Source organism: Bubalus kerabau, chromosome 10, assembly GCF_029407905.1.
Source record: "Bubalus kerabau isolate K-KA32 ecotype Philippines breed swamp buffalo chromosome 10, PCC_UOA_SB_1v2, whole genome shotgun sequence".
Lineage (NCBI taxonomy): Eukaryota > Metazoa > Chordata > Mammalia > Artiodactyla > Bovidae > Bubalus > Bubalus kerabau.
Window position 1 is genome coordinate 80,906,574 of NC_073633.1, and position 27,723 is coordinate 80,934,296.

General features: G+C 40.5%; 1 protein-coding gene across 1 annotated transcript in view; it reads right to left on the reverse strand.

The window, feature by feature from the left end:
- Positions 1-17,263, reverse strand: part of SGPP1 (sphingosine-1-phosphate phosphatase 1) — a 31,882-nt gene extending 14,619 nt beyond the window's left edge. The window contains exon 1 of the mRNA XM_055538300.1: positions 16,393-17,263. Within this exon, the coding sequence (XP_055394275.1) occupies positions 16,393-17,088 (696 nt within the window). The 5' untranslated portion in view covers positions 17,089-17,263. The remainder of the gene's footprint in view (positions 1-16,392) is intronic.
- Positions 17,264-27,723: the final 10,460 nt, after the last annotated feature.

The following is a 27,723-nucleotide window of genomic DNA, read 5'->3' on the forward strand; positions in this document are numbered from 1 at the left end:
GACTGAAGGTAGGGGATAAGGAGCATTATTGAACAGGAACAATGAAACTGAATTTAACAACTCAATCCACATTTGAAGGAAATCAGTCCTGAATATTCATTGGAAGGACTGATACTGAAGCTGAGACTCCACAACTTTGGCCACCTAATGCGAAGAATTGACTCACTTGAAAAGACCCTGATGCTGGTAATGACTGAAGGTGGGAGGAGAAGGGGACGACAAAGGACGAGATGGTTGGATGGTATCACCGACTCAATGGACATGAGTTTGAGTAAGCTCTGGGAGTTGGTGATGGACAGGGAAGCCTGGTGTACTGCCATCCATGGGGTCGCAAAGAGTTGGACACGACTGAGTGACTGAACTGAACTGAACTGAATCCACATTTATTTAGGTTTACTATCTCCAAGGTATTTAAATGGAGTGGGGAATGCAATCAAGCTAGATGCAGAGGCATTTCTCCCATTCCAGTGTACCTTTAGGGTAAGACAAAAACTTGTGAAAAGAACAAGTCACTTTCATTTTCATTGATGGGTTGATGTTTTTTTAGCCATTAGTCTCCATCTTCAGAATATTTTCCCTAGATTTCTTTTGTGGAAAGAAACATATTTGGGGGAAGACCTGATCCAGTTTTGATTTCATGACGTTCACATTTATTCCCCAGAGAATAAGAGAATTCAGTATAATTACAGTATCAAAGAAGTACCTTATCAAGTAATCTTTTAACTAGATAAAAGAAATACCACATGTCTTAATGACAATAAAAACTAACTAGATAAAACTAATACTCCTAAAGTGGGATTGTGTTGGGGGAGGAAGATGATGCATAATAACCAATTCATCTGGCAGATTTATTTAATATTTAAGAATATCCAAATTAAAACTACCTTTTAATTTTATATTGAACTGTCTCTAAAATTAGGACTACTCATGCTGGGCCGGAAGAAGCACAAGATGGAATCAAGATTGCCGGGAGAAATACCAATAACCTCAGATATGCAGATGATACCACCCTTATGGCAGAAAGTGAAGAGGAACTAAAAAGCCTCTTGATGAAAGTGAAAGAGGAGAGTGAAAAAGTTGGCTTAAAGCTCAACATTCAGAAAATGAAGATCATGGCAACTGGTCCCATCACTTCATGGGAAATAGATGGGCAAACAGTGGACACAGTTTCAGACTTTATTTTTTTGGGCTCCAAAATCACTGCAGATGGTGATTGCAACCATGAACTTAAAAGACGCTTACTCCTTGGAAGGAAAGTTATGACCAACCTAGATAGCATATTAAAAAGCAGAGACATTACTTGGCTAACAAAGGTCCATCTAGTCAAGGCTATGATTTTGCCTGTGGTCATGTATGGATGTGAGAGTTGGACTGGGAAGAAAGCTGAGCGCCGAAGAATTGATGCTTTTGAACTGTGGTGTTGGAGAAGACTCTTGAGAGTCCCTTGGACTGCAAGGAGATCCAGCCAGTCCATCCTAAAGGAGATCAGTCCTGGGTGTTCATTGGAAGGACTGATGTTGAAGCTGAAACTCCAGTACTTTGGCCACCTCATGTGAAGAGCTGACTCATTGGAAAAGACCCTGATTCTGGGAGGGATTGGGGGCAGGAGGAGAAGGGGATGAGGGAGGATGAGATGGTTGGATGGCATCACCGACTTGATGGACATGAGTTTGAGTGAACTCCGGGAGTTGGTGATGGACAGGGAGGCCTGGTGTGCTGTGATTCATGGGGTCGCAAAAAGTCGGACATGACTGAGTGACCAAACTGAACTGATTATTTTAGGGACTACTGTCCTCGATTAGACATAACTGGAAAGAAAACAGATTCATGTGGAATTATCCTTTCTAAAAAATGACAGAATTTATTAAAAATATATAAAATATACATAGACTACTCCTTTTCAGGCATCTTTGTTAGTTCCCCGCTTAATTCACAACTCAGTATCAGTGAGCCCAATTCCCAATCTATGCTCACTTCCTTATTGATCTCATCCAGTCCCAAGGATTTATATACAAGCTATACTTTCATGACTCAAATTTCCATCTCTAGCTGGGACATTTCTATTGAACCTCAGACTTCTGTATCCAACTGCTTATGTGATCAGTGTCTAAAAGGCATCTCCAATGTAAAAGGACTAAATCTGATATCCCCAATTCCATCTCCACCTCTGACCAGCTTAAATTCCTACGGTTATCTCCTTCCTGCTAAAAGACTTCCCCACAGTTTCATTCCTCAGGCCCAATACCTTGTTGTTAATCTTGGCTTCCCCATTCGTATCCATCATCAGTTCAGTTCAGTTCAGTTCAGTCGCTCAGTTGTGTCCGACTCTGCAACCCCATGAACTGCAACACACCAGGCCTCCCTGTCCATCACCAACTCCCGGAGTTCACTAAGTGTCAGTTATACCTTCAAAAATATATCTAGTTATTAATTATAATTCCCATGGTAACCACAAGGTATCAAAAAATATACACATAAAATAAGGGAATAAAAATGGTACACTGTAAAAAGAAAAAACTCAAATGCAAAAGAAAACAGCAATGTAGGAAATTATAAGCAAAAAGAGGCAAAAGACACATAAAAACAAATAGCAAAATACCAAAAGTTACTCCTTACAGGTAATTCCTTTAGATAGAAATGGTATAAACTCTCCAATGAAAGGCAGAGATTGGTAGGATAGATAAGAAAACATTGCTCCAACTCTATGTGGCCTAAGAGACTCACTTTGGATCCAAAGACACAAATAGGTTGAAAGTGAACAAATGGAAAAAGATTTCACACAAACAGTATCCAAAAGGGAGAGCTAAGTGTCTCTACTAAAATCAGACGAGATAGACTTCAAGTCAAAAATTGTTACCAAAGACAAAAGGACAGACAATATGCACTGATAAAAGGATCAACTCATTTAAGAAGATTTAACAATTATAAACATACTTGCACCAAAGCCCCAAAACAACTGAAGCAAACACAGAATTGGAGAACTAGTTCTACAAGCCAGTCTCATCAGCACTGAAAACCTGCTTTTCCACATAGCCTTTTTCCTAACACTTGGCAGATAATCTAAAGAACAGCCCACAGCCTCTTGATCTTGATTCAGGATTATTGAAAGTTTAACATTTTTAATTTTGTGTAGTGTTTTGAAATGTGCAGGCCAGTCAGCACTATAAGAGGAGAATTTAATATTTTCCTTGCTCTGTGTAACACGGTTTCATTGGCTTTCGGTCTCAGAAAAATGCTGTCTACTATGGTTTCTTTCTTTTTTTTTTTTTTAACTGGTTATCATCTCATGAATCCACAAATTCAGCCACTTTCCCAAGTTTTCCATAACTTCATCAGACACTACAAATACTACTTTTGCATTTCCAGAGTGGCCTTACACACACATGGGTGAATTTCCTCTTCTCTATTCTGGATGTACTATATTATTGATACATTAACATTGAACTCATGGCCGAAAGAACTGTAACTGATGCCTGAATGAATCTTATCTCACACATGTATATTTTCTTTGTAAAGCAGATCACAGCCTTCTTGTGTTTAGGGACACTAAACAGCACTTTATACCAGAATACCAGATCACCTTACCTGCCCTCCTGAGAAATCTGTATGCAGGTCAAGAAGTAATAGAACTAGACATGGAATGACAGACTGGTTATAAATTAGGAAAGGAGTACGTCAAGGCTGTACACTGTCACCCTATTTATTTAACTTATATCCAGAGGACATCATGTGAAATGCCGGGCTGGATGAAGCACAAGCTGGAATCAAGACTGCCGGGAGAAATATCAATAACCTCAGATACACAGATGACACTAGCCTTATGGCAGAAAGCAAAGAAGAAGTAAAGAGCCTCTTGATGAAACTGAAAGAGGAGAGTGAAAAAGGGAGCTTAAAACTCAACATTCAAAAAATGAAGACTATGGCATCTGGTCCCATCACTTCATGGCAAATAGATGGGGCAACAGTGGAAACAGTGACAGACTTTATTTTCTTGGGCTCCAAAATCACTGCAGATGGTGATTGCAGCCATGAAATTAAAAGACACTTGCTCCTTGGAAAAAAAAGCTATGACCAACCTAGACAGCATATTAAAAAGCAGAGACATAACTTTGCCGACAAAGTTCCATCTAGTGAAAGCTATGGTTTTTCCAGCAGTCATGTATGGATGTGAGAGTTGGACTATAAAGAAAGGTGAGTGCTGAAGAATTGATGCTTCTGAACTGTGGTGTTGGAGAAAACTCTTGAGAGTCCCTTGGACTGTAAGGAGATCAAACCGGTCAATCCTAAAGGAAATTAGTCCTGAATATTCATTGGAAGGACTGATGCTGAAGCTGAAACTTCATTACTTTGGCCACCTGATGGGAAGAACTGACTCATTGGAAAAGACCCTGATGCTGGGGAAGATTGAGGGCAGGAGGAGAAGGGGACGACAGAGGATGAGATGGCTGGATGGCATCACCGACTCAATGGACATGAGTTTGAGTAAGCTTCGGGAGTATGTGATGGGACAGGGAAGCCCGGCCTGCTGCAGTCCATGGGGTCACAAAGAGTTGGACATGACTGAGCAACTGAACTGAAACAGCACTGTAGTTTGGGGACCATCCCCTGGTGGCTCAACTGGTAAAGAATCTGCCCACAGTGCGGGAGACCTGGGTTCGATCCCTGGGATGGGAAGATTCCCTGGAGAAGGGAACAGCTATCCACTCCAGTATTCTAGCCTGGAGAATTCCATGCACAGGCTACAGTCCATGGAATAGCAAAGAGTGGGACACGACTGAGTGACTTTCACTTGACTTTAAATAGTAAAACATCAACAAAAAGCACAAACACTTGAAAAACACTGCACTGAACAGAGCAAATAGGACCGTCTACAGTAAATAATAGCTGAAACAAGAAAGCAGAGTGTGCCTTGTTTATCCTTGCCTGGGAACATGTATGCCAGCTGACTCAAATTTTTCACATTCTGCACATGTCTGAATGTACTGCTTCTTGGGTAACAAACTTTACTGCATGGGCTAAGTTTACAAACAATCCATGAATAATGAAGATCAACTATATGAAGAAATTAAATTACTCTTTAATACTGCTAAGTCACTTCAGTCGTGTCCGACTCTGTGGGACCCCATAGACATCAGCCCACCAGGCTCTCCTGCCCCTGGGATTCTCCAGGCAAGAACACTGGAGTGGGTTGCCATTTCCTTCTCCAATGCATGAAAGAGAAAAAGTGAAAGTGAAGTCGCTCAGTCGTGTCTGACTCTTAGCAACCCCATGGACTGCAGCCTACCAGGCTCCTCCGCACATGGGATTTTCCAGGCAAGAGTACTGGAGTGGGGTGCCATTGCCTTCTCCGACTCCTAAATAACCATAGGCCAAATAAGAAATCACAGGGAAATTATAAAATAGGGACAAATAGAAACTAAACACAGATAATACAAGTCATGTAATACAATGAAAGCAGCCTTCAGGGGGAAATGTACAGCAGTGGAGTCCTGCATTAAAACAAAGAAACCATTCACAACTCTACAGTGAGGACTAGAAAAAGAAGAGCTAACTAAATGCAAAGTGAGCAATAGAGGGAAGTAATAAAAGGATACGAGTGGAAAAATACAAAATACAGGGTAGTAAAACAAGAGAATCGACAAAACTGAAAGTTGTTTCTTTAAAAAGAACAAGACTGACAAAACTACAGCCTGGCAGACAAAAAAAAAAAAAAAAAAAAAAGAAGATGCAAATAACTAAAACCAGAAATCAAAGTGGAAACATTACTACCGATCTTAGAGCAATAGAAAGGATTATGAGAGAAAACTATGAACAGTTAATATGCTAACAAATTAAGATAACCTAGATGAAATTCAAATTCCTAGAGAAACACAGGTTACCAAAACTGACTCAAGAAGAAATATAATCTAAACAAGTAAAGAAACTGAATCAGCAATCAAAAACCTCCGAAGAAAAACCTAAGTCCAAACAGTTTTACTGGTGAATTCCACCAAACATTTATTTAAAAAAGATTCGGTGTCAATATTTCTCAAGTTCTTCCAAAAAACAGAAGCACAGAGAATATTTCCTCACATGCTATGAGGCTTTTATTACTCGGATACCAAAACCAGAAAACGACAGCACAAGAAAACTGCAGACCACTAGCCCTTGTGAATACTAAAGCAAAAATCTTCTACAAAGTATTAGCAAACAAAATCTAACAGCACATTACAAGTATTACACACCATGAACAAATGGTTATTTACCTCAGAAATACAAGGGTGGTTCAACAAAAAAATTAAGTGTCATACACATTAACAGAAGGAAGTAAAAACAAAGCAAAATAAACACATGATCATCTCAACGGATATAGAAAAAGCATTTGACAAAATTCAACACTCCCTCACAATGAAAGATCTCAAAAACTAGGAACAGAGGAATTTCCTAAACATGATATAGGGCACTTACGAAATATCCACCGATACTATTACATTCAATGGCTGAAAGGTCCCACCCAGCTTGCCTGCTGAGATTAGGAACAAGATAAGGATGTTTACCTCTCACCATTGCTATCTAACATTGTATTGTAGGTTCTAACCAGAGCAGGCAGGCAAGCAAAAGAAATTTTAAAATATCTAAATTAGGAAGAAGTAAAACTATCTCTACAATTTGGGGGACCCGGGTTCAATTCCTGCATCAGGAAGATCCTCTGGAGAAGGAAATGGCAACCCACTCCAGTACTCTTGCCTGGAAAATCCAATTGCCGAAGGAACGTGGTATGCTACAGCCCATGGGGTCACAAAGAGTCAGACACGACTGAGCGACTTCACTTCACTTCAAAACTATCTCTATTCACAAAGACGGGACCTTAAAAACAGAAAACCCTAAAGAATCTACAAAAACTACTGGAGTTGAGAAATGAATTCAACAAAGTTGCCAGGTACAACAAGATCAATGCACAAAAAAGAGTTTTATTTCTACACATCAGTGTAAGCAGTCTGGAAAGGAAAGTAAGAAAACAATTCAACTTATAATACACCCAAAAGAATAAAATAGCTACAACACTTTACTGAAAGAAATGAACAACCCTTATCTTTGACACAGGCTACATTTATGAATTAAGATATATTCTGTATACATTCGATATATACATATATACTACAAATACTTATATGTACTTAAAATAATAGTATTTATTTTCACTATTGTCTAGTGTCTACATATGATAAGGCAGTCAATAAATACTTGCTGAATGAAGTAAACATAAGGCTTTAGCCACTTACAGTATCTCATTCAAGATAACCTGGGGTCAAAAGCCATGGTATCACTCAGTTATGTCCCCAAACCTGGGCTATGTCAAACATTATTTCTAATAAGAGCATCTCTGGAATTCACCATGATAAACCGAAATCTGAAAATCCTGTTGAGTAAACTCAGGTTTACTGGTTCCAAACAGGAAAAGGAGTAAGTCAAGGTTGTATATTGTCACCCTGCTTACTTAACTAATATGCAGAGTATATCATATGAAATAGCAGGCTGGATGAAGCACAAGCTGGAATCAAGACTGCTGGGAGAAATATCAATAACCTCAGATACGCAGATGACACCAGCCTTATGGCAGAAAGCAAAGAAGAACTAAAGAGCCTCTTGATGAAACTGAAAGAGGAGAGTGAAAAAGGGAGCTTAAAACTCAACATTCAAAAAATGAAGATTATGGCATCTGGTCCCATCAACCATGGCAAACAGATGGGGAAACAGTGACAGACTTTATTTTCTTGTGCTCCAAAATCACTGCAGATGGTGACTGCAGCCATGAAATTAAAAGACACTTCTTACTTGGAAGAAAAGCTATGACCAACCTAGACAGCATATTAAAAAGCAGAGACATTACTTTGCCAACAAAAGTCCATCTAGTCAAAGCTATGGTTTTTCCAGTAGTCATGTATGGATGCCCCACTCCAGTACTCTTGCCTGGAAAATCCCATGGACGGAGGAGCCTGGGGCTGCAGTCCATGGGGTTGCTAAGAGTCAGACATGACTGAGCAACTTCACTTTCACTTTTCACTTTCATTCACTGGAGAAGGAAATGGCAATCCATTCCAGTGTTCTTGCCTGGAGAATCCTAGGGACGGGGGAGCCTGGTGGGCTGCCGTCTATGGGGTCACACAGAGTCGGACACGACTGAAGCGACTTAGCAGCAGCAGCAGCATGTATGGAAGTGAGAGTTGGACTATACAGAAAGCTGAGCACTGAAGAATTGTATGGAAGTGAGAGTTGGACTATACAGAAAGCTGAGCGCTGAAGAATTGATGCTTTTGAACTGTGATGTTGGAGAAGACTCTTGAGAGTCCCCTGGACTGCAAGGAGATCAAACCAGTCCATCCAAAAGGAAATCAGTCCTGAATATTCATTGGAAGGACTGATGCTGAAAATGAAGCTCCAATAGTTTGGCCACCTTATGTGAAGAACTGACTCATTGGAAAAGACCCTGATGCTGGGAAAGATTGAAGGCAGGAGGAGAAGTGGATGACAGAGAATGAGATGGTTGGATGGCATCACCGACTCGATGGACATGAGTTTGAGCAAGTTTCGGGAGTTGGTGACGGATGGACAGGGAAGCCTGGCCTGCTGCAGTGCACGGGCTCGCAAAGAGACATGAATGAGTAACTTAACTAACAAAACTCAGGAAAAGGAATTTCCAATACTTGTTTTAGAACAAATATTATTAGGTAAGGATTCTGAAGCTTAAGCTTTTAAAAGTAATATATACTTTTTCATACAAAGCAATTCAAGTTACATAGAAATATAAAATCCTCTTCATTCAATAGCACATTATAAACTGTATTTTCTATACTAAAAAGAAAAACAAATAATCAAAAAAGTAATTAAATTAGCATGTTTTCCTTCATGGTACTTTCCACTGGTAGACTAATGAAGGCAACCTTCCCTGGTAACTCAGCAAGTAAAGAATACCACCTGCAATGCAGGAGATCCCGCTTCCATCTCTGGGTCAGAAGTTCCCCAGGAGAAGGGATAGGCTACCCACTCCAGTGTTCTTGGGCTTCCCTGGTGGCTCAGCTGGTAAAGAATCCACCTGCAGTGCGGGAGACCTGGGTTAGACCCCTGGGTTGGGAAGATCCCCTGGATGAGGGCATGGCAACGCACTCCAGTATTCTTGCCTGGAGAATCCCCATGGACAGGGAAGTCTGGCAGATTACAGTCCACAGGATCACAAAGAGTCGGACATGCCTGAGCAACTAAGCACACACCACAGCACAAAAAGTGAACTCGAATGTCCCTGAGCAGATGAAAAGACACATAAAACAGCAGTATATTCATCCATTGGCCTGCATGCATGCGTGCTCAGTTAAGACATGTCTAACTCTTTGTGACCCCCATGGAGTGCACCCGCCAGGCTCCTCTGTCCATGGAGTTTTCCAGGCAAGTATACTGGAGTGGGCTGCTATTTCCTCCTCCAGGGGATCTTCCTGACCAAGGGATTAAACTCAGTTCTCCTGTGTCTCCTACACTGGCAGGTGGATTCTTTACCACTGGCATATTACTCAGCAATAAAAATGAATTGAAGTACCAATACATGCTACAAAATGGATGAATCTTAATACATTACGCCATGTGAAAAAAGCTATTCACAACAGACTACATACTATTTATACAAGATGACAACAGTAGGCAAATCTATGGAGTAGATTAGTGATTGTCTAGAGGTGCCGAGAGATTGGGGGGAAATAGGGAGCAATGACCATGGGGATGGGGTTTCTTTGGGGGATGATGAAAATGTCCCAAAGTTGTCTGTAGTGATGGTTGCACAATACTATGAATATACTGAAAGCCACTGACTTGTATATTTTAAATGGGTGAATTGTATGGTACATGAATTACATCTCAGTAAGCTGTTGTGTTGGAGAAGACTCTTGAGAGTGAGTCCCTTGGACTGCAAGGAGATCCAACCAGTCCATTCTGAAGGAGATCAGTCACGGGTGTTCATTGGAAGGACTGATGTTGAAGCTGAAAGTCCAATACTTTGGCCACCTCATGCGAAGAGCTGACTCATTTGAAAAGACCCTGATGCTGGGAAAGATTGAGAGCAGGAGGAGAAGGGGACAACAGAGGATGAGATGGTTGGATAGCATCACCGACTCAACGGACATGAGTTTGGGTGGACTCTGGGAGTTGGTGATGGACAGGGAGGCCTGGCGTGCTGCGGTTCATGGGGTCGCAAAGAGTCGGACACGACTGAGCGACTGAACTGAACTGAACTGAAGCTGTTGTATTTTATATACAATAAAAAAAAACACCACAAAACAGTAGAGGTAAAAAGATATCTGTTTCTGCCCATAAACAATTAGCTGTTGTAGGAAAAGCTGTTGCACTGAAAATAACCAAAAACCTAGACAAATTATATGAAAGAACTGTTTTCAGATACTGGAAACAAATAGCACAGGACTGTGATTCATATGAAAAGGGAAAACAAATGCAAAGAGCCCTCTGATTGCCCTGGCTTGTTGCTAGAGGGAGTTTCCAGGCTGTTGCATGAGAAGAGGAACCAAAACAAAGTCAACAGTCTTTCTGAGCTACGGAGGGAGAAACAGAAGTTCCCAGGGACCAAAGCAACAATAATTTTCAAGAGCGTACTGGAAACAGGACTCTGCATGAAGCAAGAACTCCGTGGAGGTGAGGGGGTCTCTGCAAACGGCTGGCTGTGAACCACCTTGTGCACACAGGGGCAAGTCCACCAGGCTGGGGGAAAGCTACTGGAAAGTAGTAGACAACCATGCAATTCCCAGAGCTTACACAGGCCTGCAACCGCTTTCCCATCAGGCAGAGAGCTGAGGGAACTGGGTAGTCTTCAGAAGGTTATCACTGTCAGTCAGGCAGGCTAACTTAGCTCTAGACTATGGTTATTCCTGATTCACTCCAGCGAGCCTACAAGGAGTAAACTGGCGAGTAATTCATTGTACCCTAGACCAAAGATCCAATAGGAACTTCCAGATATAAAAGTATACAGTATCTAAAATCATACCCCATTCTACATGATGTTTACCAGAAAATTAGACACTGCAGAAAACCAGTGAATTTGAAGTCGTAGCAATAGAAACTATCCAAAATGAAGCAGAGAGCAAAAGCACTGCAGCCATCATCATCGCCATCATCAAAGCACTAGTGAGCTACAAGGGACCAGTGCTTAACAAATCTCACATATGCGAGACAAGTTCCAGAAGGGGAGGATGTTAGGGAAGAGGGGAGGGAAAACTGTTTCCAGAAATAATCCTGGAACACTATACAAAAATAATACCAATGTACTCTGAGTACTATAACATAGATGTAAAATGTATGACAACAATACAAAGGAGGGAAAAGGGGAAAATAAAGCATGCTATTGCTGTATCTGAACTGGTATAACATTATTTGAAGGTAGAGCAAGGACTTGGAAAAAAAAAAAACAAAAGAAAACCAAAGACGTATAATTTTTAAAAATTAGTAAAATACCAACAATCTAGTAGGAAAAGAATAGAGAATGTCTTTGAATTGGCAGTAATGGAATAGTCAAGTTCTGAATAAATTATGCTGTTAACATACTGGGACATCACGCACATGTGCAAAAATCAGATCGCTCTCTCAACGGAAAATGCTAATTCAGAGATACAGTATAACACAGCAGCATGGGGTCACTTCAGAGGCAGACTGCCTGAATCTGAAATCCAGGCTCTGTTAGGTACCTGTAGAGTCATTCTGGGCAAGTTACTTAACTTCCTCTGCCTCAGTTTCTTCTAAAAACCAGTGACAATACTCATGGGATTTTCTGGGGACTGAAAGTCACATAAGGCATTTGAAACAATCACAAGCACAAAATTAGTATTCATTAACTGCTGGGTAAAAGAAGAGGAAAACCTTCACAATATATTTCTAAGTGAAAAAAGCAAGGTCCAGAACAGTATAGTACGTTGCCATCTGTAGGAAGAACAAACTATATAAACATACCACTACCAAAGTAAAGATTATCTCCAGAAGATTAAATAAGAAATTTCTAACAATGAATCCTTCCGGAAAAGAGAGCCTCCTAGCTGTGACAACAAAAAGAAAAACTGTATGTGCTCAGTAGCTTAAAGTCGTGTCCAACTTTCTTCGACCCCATAGACTGTGTAAGTCCATCAGGCTCCTCGGTCCACGGAATTCTCCAGGCAAGAATACGGAACTGGGTTGCCAGGCCCGCCTCCAGGGGATCTTCCGACACAGGGATCGAATCCAAGTCTTCTGTGTCGCAACCCGAGTCTCCTGCATCGCAGATGAATTCTTTACTGCTGAGCCACGGGGGAAGCCCCACTCTTCTCTTCACATTTGTCATGTAAACACTGGATTTTCAACAATCTATTATCCATTCAAATAAATAAATTTAAAATTGAGATTTATTAATAAGCATGTATAAAATCAGAAAAATGTGCATTTCAAACACAAGTATCGGCTAGGTAAAAAGAAATAAAGTAGCAAGCCAATTTCATTTTTTAATAAACTGTATTTCTTCCCAGAATTACTATAATGATCAGTTCCCTGTGGCTCCTAAAGCCTTTTCTGGTCTTTGTCATTTGTGACCTACTTTTCTAACTCTTCTAACTCTTACTTCTTTGCCTTTTATCATTTCATGATCTCATAAATACTTTCCTTTATTATCTACAATAAATGATATTATGATAAATATCTTATGTTTTTTCCCTAAAGCCTTCATTATGCTTAATTTTTTAAATTCATATTAGGAAAATAGAAAAAAGAAAGGGTAATTAAATCAGCATTTAGTTTCAGTCAACAACTTATGTTTAAAAGAAATATTTATGACTATTGTACATGTATTGTATCTCAAGGCATATCAAAGCTGTATTGTCCTTTTGTATCGTAAGGACACATACCTATTTCAAAAACTTTATTACTGCAAAGTCAATTTAAAATTGACAAAGCATGATGTGAAGAGTTTTCTCTGTAAGCTCTGGAGTCTGTCTATAAGTTTACAGTCAGCCTGTGACTCACTAGCTATATAACTTTGAGTAAGTTATTCTTCCCCTATCTCAGTTTCATAATTTGTAAGCTTATATTACCAGTAAGACTGAACACTGGCATGTTTTAAGAGCAGACTATACAAGGTAATAAACATTTCAAACAGTGTCTGACCCATAGTAAGGCCTTAATAAATATTAATAAAGATAATATAACTTATTTTAATAATAATTTTAAAAGTAGTGAAAGCATATGGACTAGTTGGGAATGGGTTAGGCTATAAAGCATGTGATGTCACTAATTTTTTTAAAATGAAATTCACCTAAAAATGGTTTAATGTTATTAAGTCAAGTATAAAATTTGAACTCATTATATGCCATATTATTTAAAAATTAAGACTTTTTATTTCTGGAAAGAACATGCAGAAATAAATATAAAAGGAGTGCTTTACTTTTTATATTATTCTTCAAAAGACTATGTTTTTAAGATCTAATGTTCCTTATTTCTTACTTTTTCTCAATTCAGCTACAAAAAACTCCAACAAATAATATGATCAAGCTATTTAATACCTAGAGAAATGCCATAACACTTTTTATCCTGCATTACTGGAAAAAATTCTTCCAGAATATCAAATAATTGTTTGGAGCCATACTGTTTCAATTTCCCTTTTTGTATTATTAACATACCTTCAAAAGAACTGCAAAAGAACAGCAATGTTGGAGAAATATAAAATATAGCCTAAGGATCAAATATACTAATTTTACTGGATGGGACTTAAGAACGTACATTTTTTTTTTTCCTCAAAAATATTTAGGGAATTTCAATAAAACGCAATACCCATTACTTATCTAATGGATCAGAATCTCTGGGGGTAAAGTATAGGAACTGCAGTTGATGCAAGCCCCTAATAATTTTTCTGGCTTACTGTTATTTTAAGAACACATGAATAATGAAACACGAAGGTTTCATTTAAAAGGTTTCATGTAAGTGAACCATGACCAGGTTTCAAGCAGCAACAGGAAGTGGCATGAAGGGAGGAGTAAAGCAGATGTCCTACGAAAGGGAGATAACTCAAGTGTCCAGAGAAGTTTCAGCATCCTAGGCATTTAGAGACAAACACACCTGTCCTGAACAAGCAGCAGGAGCACAAGCAGACGGCGATTGTGAGCCAAAACTGCTATTACTTAGAATAACACTAGGCTTTCACTGTTTAATTCCTATCCCACTTCGCCATACATACATTTTTTCATTACTCACTCTGGAAATAAAAGCCTCCTTAAGTATTACAATACTAATTGGCAGTGAAGAGGACCAAAACACCTTAAAGCAAAGCAAGGTACTTTTGTTTTCAAATCATAACAAGGTTTTAAAACAAAAAGTAAAAAATTTAAAAGGTCGGTTACATTTTTTGTACTGAATTATTACAACCATTTATAAATACAGAATTTTCATGTAAGGGAGTCTTTTTTTCAAAACAACTAATCAAAGACAAATAATTACTCAAATTTTGGAAGTTTATTCAAACCTGTAATGGACATGTAAAATAATAAACAACTTTTACAAGATTAATTCTACTGTAACTGGTCAGTTTCAACATCTGTAAAGTGACAGTTTGAGACCAGGAGACGTTTGAAGTCCTGACTAGCTCTAATTCTAAAACTGTATGATATATAAAGCCCTCAAACTTTGAATTAAATATACTAGGTTGTTGAAAAACTATACTGTAAGCATACTCTGGTAATTCAAATAACCCTAAAGTGTTAAAATACTGATAGATGCATCCTGTGGTACTGTTTTCAGACTTCCTGTTAGCATGTGCTCTCAATGAATGAACAGAAAAAAAACTACTCTTACTTGGACTGCTAAAAATTAATTGCTTGCAACATAGCTACTCAATGAGGAGTTTAAAAAGGCTCTATCATTACGGAATCCTGAAAATCTCATAAAAATAAGAGAAACATCATTAGCTAGCCAGTAAAGGTCATAACTCAATGACAATCTTAAACTCTGAAGTATTTAGATTAAGTGCATTTGAGATATTTACCTATTATGCAAAACAAGCAGCATTACTTTACAATCTGAACATTACTGTGTAACTCCTTAGGTTGCATAGGGAAAATGAAAAAACATTCATGGCACTCTTCCCTCATAATTCTGCATTCTTACTACACACATTACACGTTTTCCACGGTCTGTAAGAGATGCACTGCCCAGAAGTGTCTATGAGAACAAGGGTTTATCTATACTGAAATTAAGTCTGAGATAGGTAACTTTACCGTAACAGAGTTTACACAGGATGTGTATTTCTCAGAAGATACTTTTGTGCTGTAATGGGGGGGAAAAAAATCAAGAAGTCTGATTCCTTAGATTCTTCATAGTTATTAACTTTATTCTAAAATTAAGGGACTGGTCTGCAGAATGAACAAACTTCATTATAATTTAAAAGACAGATAACTAACACAACATTGTACACCAACTGAACTTCAATAAGAATTTTAAAGTGACCAGATAAAACAGACATCAGTCTAAAAACAAATTTTGCTTCTATATAAAAAAGATCTAGCTTTTAAATCTGCATTTACAGACCACGAAAAACCGAAAAATGGGAGGCCAGAAGTAGTACGCAAAATATAAAAGTTTTCCTGTTTAAAAACTCACTCATCCCGGGCTGTCAGTCTGTCATATTTACCATTTTTACAAGCCCGCTGGTCTGACCAAGATCCCTACTTTTAAGACCAACTAAAACCAAGCATTTGCAAAGCTAATTCAACATACTGTAGCTCAACAACTGACAGTACAGATCAGTGATCCAAAAGCTAATTAAATTGTCTCTATCAGCAAATTAGCAACCACACCCCTTAAAAAGAGCAGTCAGACGGTGCTCCATTAACTTCCACTAAGGGTGGCTTTCGTTTAAAATTCATTACTTCATTGCCTGAATGACCATGTTTATTTTACAAACACTGTCACCAGAAAAAGTCAATGACTTTACCTACGCCTGAAACAGAAATCAGTCTGGGGAAAGGCACCGTATAAAACGGGTGAATCTTAGTCACCCAACGATTAATTATAAGCACAGTATACTTAATCATAATGATAGTCTGTGCATCACAAGAATTAAAAACCTTTTGTCAACTCAACTAAAGCCCGATGATAATGTATTACTCCACGAACGGTATTTCCTTTAGGTTCCAAGAAAAGCATTACTATTAAAATAGAGTTTGATGGCTAAGTCTTAGGTTTTCCCTACCGTTTCATTATTATTATTTAAGGTAGAAAGGGCCTGTTTAGCGGGTACTGTGAAAACCTGTGGAAAGAGAAGTCTGGGAAGGGAATGGCCAAAATCAAACGACTGCGGAGAGCAACGAGGGCTCGGAGGCTGTGCGGGGCGAGGACAGGGACCCTTACCTGCCAGCGGCCATAGGTGAGGAGGATCATGGAGATGGGGATGGCGGTACCGGACATGGCATGGGTGGAGGGCATGCTGTACTCAGAGTTGTAGAAAACCTCCAACTTGACCACGGGTGGCGAAGCGGGCCGCGGCCAGCGGATGATGTCCTTGGTGCACTGGCCCAGGTACATGACCAGCACCCAGATGACCACGAGCCTCCGGCCCACCAAGGCGTCCAGGTTCCAGATCCAGAAGGGGAAGAACAGTATGTAAAAGAGTTCGTTGCCCAGCTCCGTGCCGAAGCAGAACAGGTAGTGGAGAGGCCAGTTACTCACGTGGGCCAACTGGCCCTCCTCGCCCGTCAGCGAGTTGCGGCGCAGAAGCCCCGCGCGCCGCGGCGAGGCTGGGCCCACCTCGGTCGCCCGCCCGTTCCGCACGCCGTTGGGGGCGCCGCCGTCGCCCAGCTTGGCCGGGCACTGATTGCGGTCGCTCCCGGGCGGCGGAGGGCCTCCGGACTGCCCCGGCTGCCGCTCTCTGCGCCGGGATTCTCCGGCGAGGTGCGCCTCCGCTTTCTCATCCTCCCTCGGGTCGGCGGCGGCCGCGGCTGTGCAGCTCGCCAGTGCTTCCACCCCGCACAGCTGCTGGAAACGGGCCACTTTCTGCGGGTCCTGCAAACTGTTCATCAGCTGGGCCAGCCAGTGCCCCACCGACATGATAACGGAACCGCGCGGCCCGCGGGACTAAGGACGGCGGCGCGAGGGTGGGCCGGCCCCCGGCGCAGCCCGGATCCGTCTCGGCGCGCCTACAGCAGCAGCAACTGCAAGGCGAGCGGCGCCTCCCGCCAACAGCTGGGTTCTGCCGGGTGACGGCGCCACAGGCCGCAGCGGCCGCCGCGCGCCCCCGCACCGCTCGCCCCTCCCTCGCCGCGCGCGCTCCGCCACCGCCCCGGCCTCCACGCGCCGGCGCGCGCCCCGCCGGGCCCCGCCCCCACGGCCTCTCGAGAAGGGGGCCCGGCGGCGCGGGTCAGCCTCGAGCGCACCCGGGTGGCGTGAGGGCGCTTAGGCTCTGCAGAGCGGCGGCCTGGAGGTTCTCCTTATTAATACCCACCAGGCGTCGCGGCGCTTGGCGGGCCGGACTTTGAGCGCCCCTCTTCAACTTCAGCCCTCGCTCCCTGCTAGCTGGGGTTGCCGGCTTCTCTCGGTCCGGCGTTGACTGGAAAAGGCCACGATCCTGGTGCCAGGTTCGGCGGTGCCAGTGGCCAAGCATCCGGACGTCCTGCTGGCACAGAATCAAATGGTGATTGGTGAACGAAAGCGGAGTAACTGCCACGCACTCAAGGAATTACAAGTAATTACGGAGCTGTCCTTAAAGCCACGTGCCAGTTGACTGGTGGTGACGAGAGTAAAGATATAGATCCCAGGACAGTAGGGTGTCATTGATTGTCAAAAGCTCAGAAATAGACGAAGTAAAACCAATAAATCGCTGAAGTAGTAATTAGTAAATGGGTATTGTGCACACACCAAAGAGACAGTTTGTCAACTAGGATCACTCAAACCAAGATACTGAGTGAGGCATCGGGGTATATTGTTATAAAGCAGCTTATATGGTGAGAAGGTAGTGATTTTTTTCTTCTTCATAGTGATTTGTTATAATAGAATTTTCAGCGGTTACCTCATATCAGCCTTGAGAAGCAGTTCAAATTTTGCTTATTATTTCCAAAGAAGTGACTAAGTTGGTTTCGTCTGCCCAAGGAATTAAGACTGGTCTCCGTTTGGTTTTGAATTTAACAAATATTTTTGTCTAAGTTACCAGATCACAGTTATTCTTAACCTACCTATAGAATTTCCTTTTGATAAATTCTAATAGCTAGCAGGGTTGCACAGAGGATATGTAATTGGCAGCTGAACTCAGGGGGTAGATTTCTGAGTTTGATAAGGCTGGTTTAGAAACAACTTTCATGTCCCACAAGTTACAAATTTGACTTCTAGAAAGAGAGGTTTTTATAAGAAGGGCTCTGAACTCTAGTTCCAGAAAGTTATTTCAGGTACAGTGAATGTCTAAATTTAAAATTTTGAACTTCTTCCAAGAAACAGGCTGGGAAATTCCCCTCTTTTATGTCATTAGAAATATTGTATTTTCTTCTTTCCCAGGGAGAATGATTCTCCTCCTCCCACTCCACTTGCCAGGCTGTGACCATAGAAAGATGAATAAACCATCATCTGTGCCCTCAAGTTGCTCACAAGATAAATAGGAGACAGAGATAGATCCCCCTCTGGAGTATAGAGCAGATGGTAAGTGCTAAAACTGAGTCATAAACAACATGTTCTGGAAAGGAGAAGAAACACGTTGACTAGGAACAGCAAAGAAGTTGTTGAGGTGATCCTATTAAGCTAGATCATAATTGAAAAGTGAGATATGAATAGTTGGAGAAGCCCATCTTTGGAAAAGAGAAAATGAATAAAGACAGGTGGAAATATGCAAAGACATATTTGGTAAACAGTTAATAGCTCATAGAATACAGAGTAGGAATGGTAAGTGACTGGAATGGGGTTAGAAAGGGAAGATAGGACCAGATTGTAAAGGCTGGGGATTTTATTTTGCAAGCAGTACATACATGCTAAGTTGCTTCAGTCGTGTCCGACTGTTTGTGACACTATGGGGCTGAAGCCCACCAGACTCTTCTGTCCATGGGATTCTCCTGGTAAGAATACTGGTGTGGGTTGCCATGCCTTCCTCCAGGGAATCTTCCTGACCCAGGAATCAAATCCGCGTCTCTTACATCTCCTGCATTGGGAAGCAAGTTCTTTACCCCTAGCACCACCTGGGAAGCGCTTGTAAGCAGTGTGGGACCATCAAAGGCCTTTCAGCTTGGCCACTAACACCATTAGAACTGTGCTTAGAAAGAGGACTAGGAAGGAAATCAATGGTGAATTGGCACAGGTCAGAGACCAGAGGCCAGGTAAATCATTAGATGATGATTATAGTAACCAAGAGAGAGAATGAGTTCCTGAACTAGAATCAGATTCTGAGAATTGGAAGGAAGGGATTTGAAAGGATCTGCCCGCAATGCAGGAGACCCCGGTTCAATCCCTGGGTCAGGAAGATCCCCCGGAGAAGGGCATTGCAACTTACTCCAGTATTCTTACCTGGAGAATCCCATGGACAGAGGAACCTGGTGGGCTATAGTCCATGGTATCGCAAAGAGTCAGACAGAACTGAGCGACTTTCACTCCTCACTACATTTAAATTCATAGCTCTGCAGGCAAACAATAGTCCATCCCTGATTGGAAAATATTGTCTAATATTGAGACATTTCTAATTTAATGAGGAAGACATAACAAGAGAAGACATGCAAATATATTCAAAGATGTAAAGCGAAGCATAATAAACAGTTCTAGGAAGTGAGATCCAAGCAATCACTGTGGAGTGAGAGGCAGGAAGGTGGCATTGGGTTAGTTCTGACTGCTTCTGTCAAACAGATGATTAGCTGGTGTTTAAAGTCAAGGAGCAGCTTTGTAGAGAGAAATGTCTGTGAGGCACTTTACACATGCTTTTCTATGAAAATAATTTGTTAAGAGGGGAATTATTCAGATTCAGCCAAGAAATTTTTGATTCTGGGGATTAGTCTAAAGATAGCAGGGAAAAAAGAAAATATAGAAAACAAAGTAGAAGGTGATCTTTACAGATTTTCTTCAATTTACAATAGTGGTCCTGATAAATTGAAATCATAAATTGAAAATATCTAGGTCAAAAATGCATTTAATACACCTAAACTACCTATCAGTATAGCTTAGCCTAGCCTGCCTTAAACATGCTCAGAACACTTAGGTTAGCATACAGTTGGCAAAATCACCTAACACAAAGCCTGTTTTTAAATTAAGTGTTGAGTATCTCATGTAATTTATTGTATACTGGCCGTGAAAGTGAAAAACAGAATGGCCGTGTGGATACAGAACGGTTATAAGTGTCTCAGTTATCTACTCTTGTCATCTAGTAGCTGACTGAGAGCTGCAGCTCCCTACTCTCCCCTGCCCTGCCCAGCCTTTTGTACTGCATATCCTTAGCTCTGGAAACTATCAAAATTCAGAATTTGAGGTATGGTGTCTACTAAATGTGTACTATCTTTGCGCCATCATATAGTCAAAAAATCTTCAATCGATCCATCACAAACCAGGGAATGTCTGTATACCCCGTGGCTGAATTATGTCTCCTTCAGCACTGATAGATTTTGTCAGAATGCAATATTCCCTTTAAAGGTAATGGAAACAGAGATGATGGGGAATGGGAATTTGGCCTATGACTGCACTAAGGAGGAAAAAGAATACAAGTTGACGGAACTTGAAGGGGCTAGCACTTTCCTGCTAGTGCAATAAATCTGTTAATGATAAGGAAAATGTCTTAGCTGTAAACCAAAGCACCACAGTGAAAAAAAAAATAGTAGTTTTGGTGGATTCTATTCACATTCACTCCAAACTTTTCATAATAGAAGATCTTAGGACTTAATAGAAATTTAATTGTATAAAAATTCAAATGTAAATATTCTGTGGCAAGCATTTTTAAAATAAAGCATAAACATTTTTTAAAAGAAAAAAATATTTCTGCCAAGTAAAGATATGACTCTCTGGGTGTGATTCAGTGTCTTGCCTGCAAAGTCAAATGTCTCTTTTTTTCAATTAATTTGTCTTTTAATTGAAGGATAATTGCTTTACAGAATTGTTGCTTTCTGCCAAACATCAACATGAATCAGCCATAGATATACATATGTCCCCTCCCTGTTGAATCTTCCTCCCACCTCCCTCCCCATCCCACCCCTCTATGTTGCTACAGAGCCCCAGTTTGAGTTCCCTGAGTCATAACAGCAAATTCCTATCTATTTTACATATAGTAATATAAGTTTCCATGTTACTTACATTGTAACAAATGTCTTAATCCATGTCCTACAATTGATATGTTAAATTTTGTGATATACTTCTTTGTATTTCATGTAATATTGAAACATTTTGAAGACTCATGTTCTATAAAGGCAAAATGTTGCTGTCATTTCTAATGGAACTTTCCTTAAAGTGGAAGGGAAATACAATACACAGTCTTGGCCTTGGTCGTTCTACCTTCAACAGATAATTTATCATAGTGAATTGTGGTAAATCATTGATTCGGGCTTCTCTGGTTGTTCAGGTGGGAGAGAATCTGCCTGCAATGCAGGAGACCCATGTTCAATCCCGGGGTCAGGAAGATCCCCTGGAGAAGGAAATGGCTACCCACTCCAGTATTTTTGCCTGGAGAATCGCATAAATCGAGGAGCCTGGCAAGCTACAGTCCATGGGATCACAAAGACTTGGACATGACTGAACGACTAAGCACACATGCAAATCATTGATTCAGCTACTTTTACAATGAGTTCAAAGAACTTAATCAATAGAAATGCACCTTCTGAGTAATTTAGGTTCAAAACTATGTTATGCTGTATTGTATATTTGAATGTTGCTAAGAGAGTAGCTTTTTAAAAGTTCTCATCACAAGAAAAAAAGAACTAACTATGTGAGGTGATGGATGTTAACTAAAATTACAGTCATGTATTAAATCATTATGTTATACACCTTAAACTAATACAATGTTCAATGTGAATTATATCTCCTTAAACCCCTCCAGGGGATGGAGAAACTATATTACTTAATAAGAAAATGATATTATTCATTTTAAAATGAATATTCATTATTATCGATCTATTTTCTTTTGCCTATCTGGAATCCAGCTAAATTTATTTTTTTGTTTGTTTAGTATTTTTAAATATTTTTATTGAAGTATAGTTGATTTACAATATTGTGTTAGTTTTAAGTGTACAACAAAGTGATTAAGGATACATAGATACATGTATTTGTGTGTCTATATACATATATATTCTTTTTCAGGTTCTATTCCATTATAGATTATTACAGAGTAGTGAGTCTAGTGCCTTGTGCCATACAGTAGGTCCTTGTTGTTTATCTGTTTTGTATACAGTATTGTGTATATGTTAATCCCAAGCTCCTAATTTCTCTCCTCCTATGCATTCCCCTTTGGTAACCATAAGTTTGTTTTCTGTGTCTGTGAGCCTACTTCTGTTTCAAGTTAATTTCTTATTTGTTAAACTGCAAAATTTATATGTTGTAAACTAGTCACCATAAATTACTATTACTAAAATATTTTTGAAATGTAAATGTCATTACATAGCACTTATGGCATCAATAAGTGGACTCGATGGACGTGAGTCTGAGTGAACTCCGGGAGTTGGTGATGGACAGGGAGGCCTGGCGTGCTATGATTCATGGGGTTGCAAAGAATCGGACATGACTGAGCGACTGAACTGAACTGATGAGTATTTTTGAATGATTAAATCCATGTTTATTAAATTATTTACATATAACCTAGTGATTTTATCCTGCATCTCTGATTAGTTTTATACTTTTCAAAATTAGGATTTCCTCTGAATTCTCAAAAAGATACCTATCAGCACAAAAGTAAAGAAGATGTATGATGAATATTGATAAAATTTGAAAAGTAAGGGTTGCATTTTTTTATCTTCTACATTTTCTCTGCCCCAGCCTTTCACTTTCTCCCAAAGGAATATTCTAAGGGGAAAAAAAAAACGGTCTAAGAGTATCTCAGTCAACAAAATAAATGGTCTCTCACCCACTTTTACTTCTGGCCCACATAGGCTGAGATCACCATGGAATTTTTTTCCCTTACAATACAGACCACTTATACCATTTTATTTTACCCCAAGTCTGTGTGTGCTTTTTTTTTTTTTTTTTAATTTATGTATTTATTTTGGCTATGCTACGTCTTTGTTGCTGCAGGCAGGCTATCTTCAGTTGCAGGGAGTGGGGACTACTCTTCATTGCGGTGCACAAGTTTCTCATTGTGGTGGCTTGTCTTGTTGCAGAGCACAGGCTCTAGGCTCACGGGCTTCGGTAATTGTGGCATGTGGGCTCAGTAGTTGGCACATGAGCTTAGCTGCTCTGCTGCATGTCGAATCTTCCTGGACCAGAGATTGAACCCATGACCCCTAAATTGGCAAGCAGATTCCTAACCCCTGTACTACCAGGGAGGTCCCTGCTCTGCCTTTCTTGATGCTTGTGTTCAGTTCTTCCTTGGATTTCATAAGCCAATAAATTCCTTTTTTATTTAAGGTTTTTTTGAGGTAGGTTTTGCAATTTTCAAATAAAATCATACAGGTGGTTAGAGACTTAGTTAGAACTAGAAGTCAGATCTGATTGCTCACCTACAGCTTTGATGATGAACAGTTTTTGTTGTTGCAAAACCTGTTGCTGGCCCCCAGAGGCAAGGACCTGTGCTTTGCTTCTAAGTCGTTTTTATTTCTACTAACAAGATGCTGGGAGCAAAACTGACACTGAATAAAGAGTAGATGAGTTACTGTAAACATATACAGTTATGGAAAGAACGTTATCTTGATTCGGAAGACCTAGATTTGGGGCATGGATCTGCCACTGACCTCCTGTAAGATCCTCGGCAAATCACTTACAGTCTCAGAGGTACAAATCTTCACAGCACAATGGAAAGAACAAGAGCCTCGTAGGATTATGGAAAAGCTAAAAATGACATCATATAGGTAAGAAATTTTTTAGCTCTATTATGGGTTAACTGCAGGATATACATTGGAAATTTTATTTAAAGCCCTGTCTGAATTTCGTATATTATCATTTTAACATCACCATACAAATATCCATCATTATCTTAAACTCCACATATTTACATACAATGCATTGTCTTCTTCATATCTCTGCCTCTATTCACCACCCCCTCAAATCTCTTCCTGGCTTTAAAAACTGCTTTATAAAGGCAAACTGGATCACAGTTCTATCCTGCTTAAAGCTCTTCAGTGTCTCCCCATTGCCTTCAGAATAAAAAATTCAAATTTTACTTTGTCATTCCCAAAGAACTAAATGTAGATATCTCAGGATATAAGAGGAGAAACCAGGTGATTGAGATCTAGTCTGTCCAGCACTTTGGTTTTTACGTAGGCTGTTTGGCTCCTACCTGACTTTTTGTTATCTTCTCCCCTCCTCCCATGAGGTATGCAAGCTAGGGGAACTTTAACAGGCACAGTGAAAGAAGCCAGGTGGTGTTCAGGCCTTGTAGACAAGGTCATCATCATCCTGTTCCTGTCTCTCCCTCTTACTTTACTACTGCCTCGCTTATCCTCTTACCCTCACTCTATATTTAGTTATTCTGAAATGAATTGCTCTGAATATTTCATGCTCCCTTGTGCCTCTGTGTCAGGGCTCTGTGTCCATTCTGTGTCAGCTTGTATTATTTCTGTCTTGAACTCACTTCCTTCTATCTCTCACCTGGCTGAGTCCTTCAGGATTGTCTCCTACACTAGAACATAAATTAATTGAAGACAGGAATAATATCCTTGATTATTACCTATATCTTTCTGTATACCTAGCACCTAAATGTTGTCAATCAGTATATATATATGGACTTCTCTGGTGGCTCAGTGGTAAAGAAACTTCCTGCCAATGCAAGAGATGTGGGTTCGATCCCTGGGTCAGGAAGATACCCTGGAGCAGGAAGTGGCAACCTACTCCAGTATTCCTGCGTGGAAAATCCCATGGACAGAGGAGCCTGGTGGGCTACAGTCTGTGGGGTTTCCAAGAGTCGGACACTACTGAATGACTGAACAACAACAATATATGAGTGAATGAGCTTTAGAAATCCATTCCTGCAGAACTCTCCTAGAAAGATTCTGAAGCCTAAACAGATTGTTAAAATGTATATAAACTTGATTATTTGGCTTTGGCTCATTCCCAGCCTACCTGTAGTTGTTTCTTATACAAATCTTTGAGAGACCTAATAATCCTTAGCGATGCCTCAGGTCTGTTCCAACCAGTGTGAGTGAAGTGAAGTGAAAGACGCTCAGTCATGTCTGACTCTTTGCAACCCCATGGATTATACAGTCCATGGAATTCTCCAGGCCAGAATACTGGAGTGGGCAGCCTTTCCCTTCTCCAGGGGATCTTCCCAACCCAGGGACCAAACCCAGGTCCCCCGCTTTGCGAGCTGATTCTTTATCAGCTGAGCCACAAGGAAAGCCCAACCAGTGTGACCAGTAGCTATTTGGTAACAAATTCCTTGGAATCATTTAACTCAAACAATCACTAAGAGGCAACAAGAAAGTGAAGCTTTTCCTTTTTAGATACCCAATTTTGATAATAAAAGTAATGTTTATTGAGTCTTGTTACATGATGTGTACTATTTGATAGGCTTTACTGATAGTAACTAATTAAATCTTCACAACAACCCTTAAGGTAAATCTTTTTTCTATCTTCATTATACATATGAAAAATTTAGGTGTAGACAGAGTAAAGAAAATGCTCAAGGTCACTGAGTTGGTAAGTAGCAGAGCCTGCTTTCAAACACCTGACACCCAGAGCCCACAGTCGTAACATATTATGTTATATTGCCTCCCAGTTCAGTTCAGTTCAGTTCAGTCACTCAGTCGCGTCTGACTCTTTGTGACCCCATGGACTGCAGCACGCTAGGCTTCCCTATCCATCACCAACTTCTGGAGCATGCTCAAACTCATGTCCATTGAGTCGGTGATGCCATCCAACCATCTCATCCATTGCCTCCCAAGAGGTAGTAAAATAACCAGCTCAATCTTTGCTATTCTCTTATGACCATTATTAATTAGGAAATTCCATCTTCTGTCTTATTGTAAATAATATTCAGTTGACTTCTAAGTCCTGAATTCTCATGTTTTATCTGCATTCATTTTAATCACAAGATCAAATATTGAATGTTTACCAAATGCAATGCATTAGGCTATAGGCCAGAGAAAATACACAGAGGAATGGGCACATTTGTGCCCTCAAGAAGTTTATATTCTAGAAGAAGAGAGAAAAACTGTAGACAACCTTCTGTAGTAAAAGACAATTATGTTAAATACTTTAATGAAGGTACAGACAGTGTCAGGGAAATAATAGTGGAAGAGATTAATTCCCAAACAGGGAAGGAATAGTATGTGTGTTGGATAAAAATTAAAATGGGGTAATTTTGGAAGGAAAACATTCAAAGCACAGGAAATAAAATGGTTAAATACAATGAGACTAGAAAAAGCAAGGCAGGTTTTAGAAACCACCGAAAGCGTTCAATGAGAGAAACAAGAGATGTTAGACCTCTTGGAAAGACTTAAAAGCTACACTAAGGAATTTGGACTTTATTCTTAGGCAGCAGAGAGCCAGAAAAAGAGCAAAAAGGGTGCAAAGAATGCTGAGGCTGGAGTCGTGATCTTGGCAGAGATTTATTTGCTAGCCACGTGAGAAATCAAATAAAATTTGACTTGGTCAGGAGTTGGGCAAAAAAGAGGTTTTTTTTGTAGAGAGGAGTGAGCAAGGATAGAAAGGACCAGGTGAGGGATGTGGGATGCGAGGATGGTGTGATGGGTTGTTGTGTTAGTCACTCAGTCGTGTCTGACTCTGCAGCCCCATGGACTGTAGCCTGCTAGGCTCCTCCATCCATGGAATTTTCCAGGCAAGAGGCAAGAATACTGACGTGGGTTGCCATTTCCTTCTTCCAGGGATCTTCCTAACCCAGGGATCAAACAGCATTTCAGGCCGACTGTTGACCTTTTGAGCCACCAGGAGTTCCTCCTGTGATGGGAGAGTAAGTCAAGGGTGTTTTATCCTAAGACCAACCTCGTCTCAGGGAGCTACCCTTAAGGAGGGGCTGTATGCTGTCTCAGGACTCAGGGTGGGCCCAAGTACAGGATCCTGGAGGAAGGAAAGAAGCTTAAACAAAATTTGGTTAATATTTTTTCCTGTTGATCAGTGGGGACAAAACAGTTCAGCTTTTCATTTATGAGGCAAAGAATGGATATTTCTGTGTGGCTCTGTCACTGACAAACCACGCAGGCATCTTATCTAAGTCCTCTGGGAAGAAGGGTAAGGGAATTGTTTAACCTTCAGATAAAGGTCAGCTTTCTTAAGGCATTACTTGAGGCATTACTTTATATGCTCTTATATGCTTTAGAAGCATAAGTGTTAGTATTCTTTGGATGTCAAGCCCAAATCTGTTTGAGTTTTATTGCAAGACTAGGCATTGCCTCTTGAGAAATCTATATGCAGGTCAAGAAGCAATAGTTAGAACTGGACATGGAACAACAGATTGGTTCCAAATAGGAAAAGGAGTACGTCAAGGCTGCATATTGTCACCCTGCTTATTTAACTTATATGCAGAGTACATCATGAGAAACGCTGGGCTGGAAGAAGCACAAGCTAGAATCAAGATTGCCGGGAGAAATATCAATAACCTCAGATATGCAGATGACACCACGCTTATGGCAG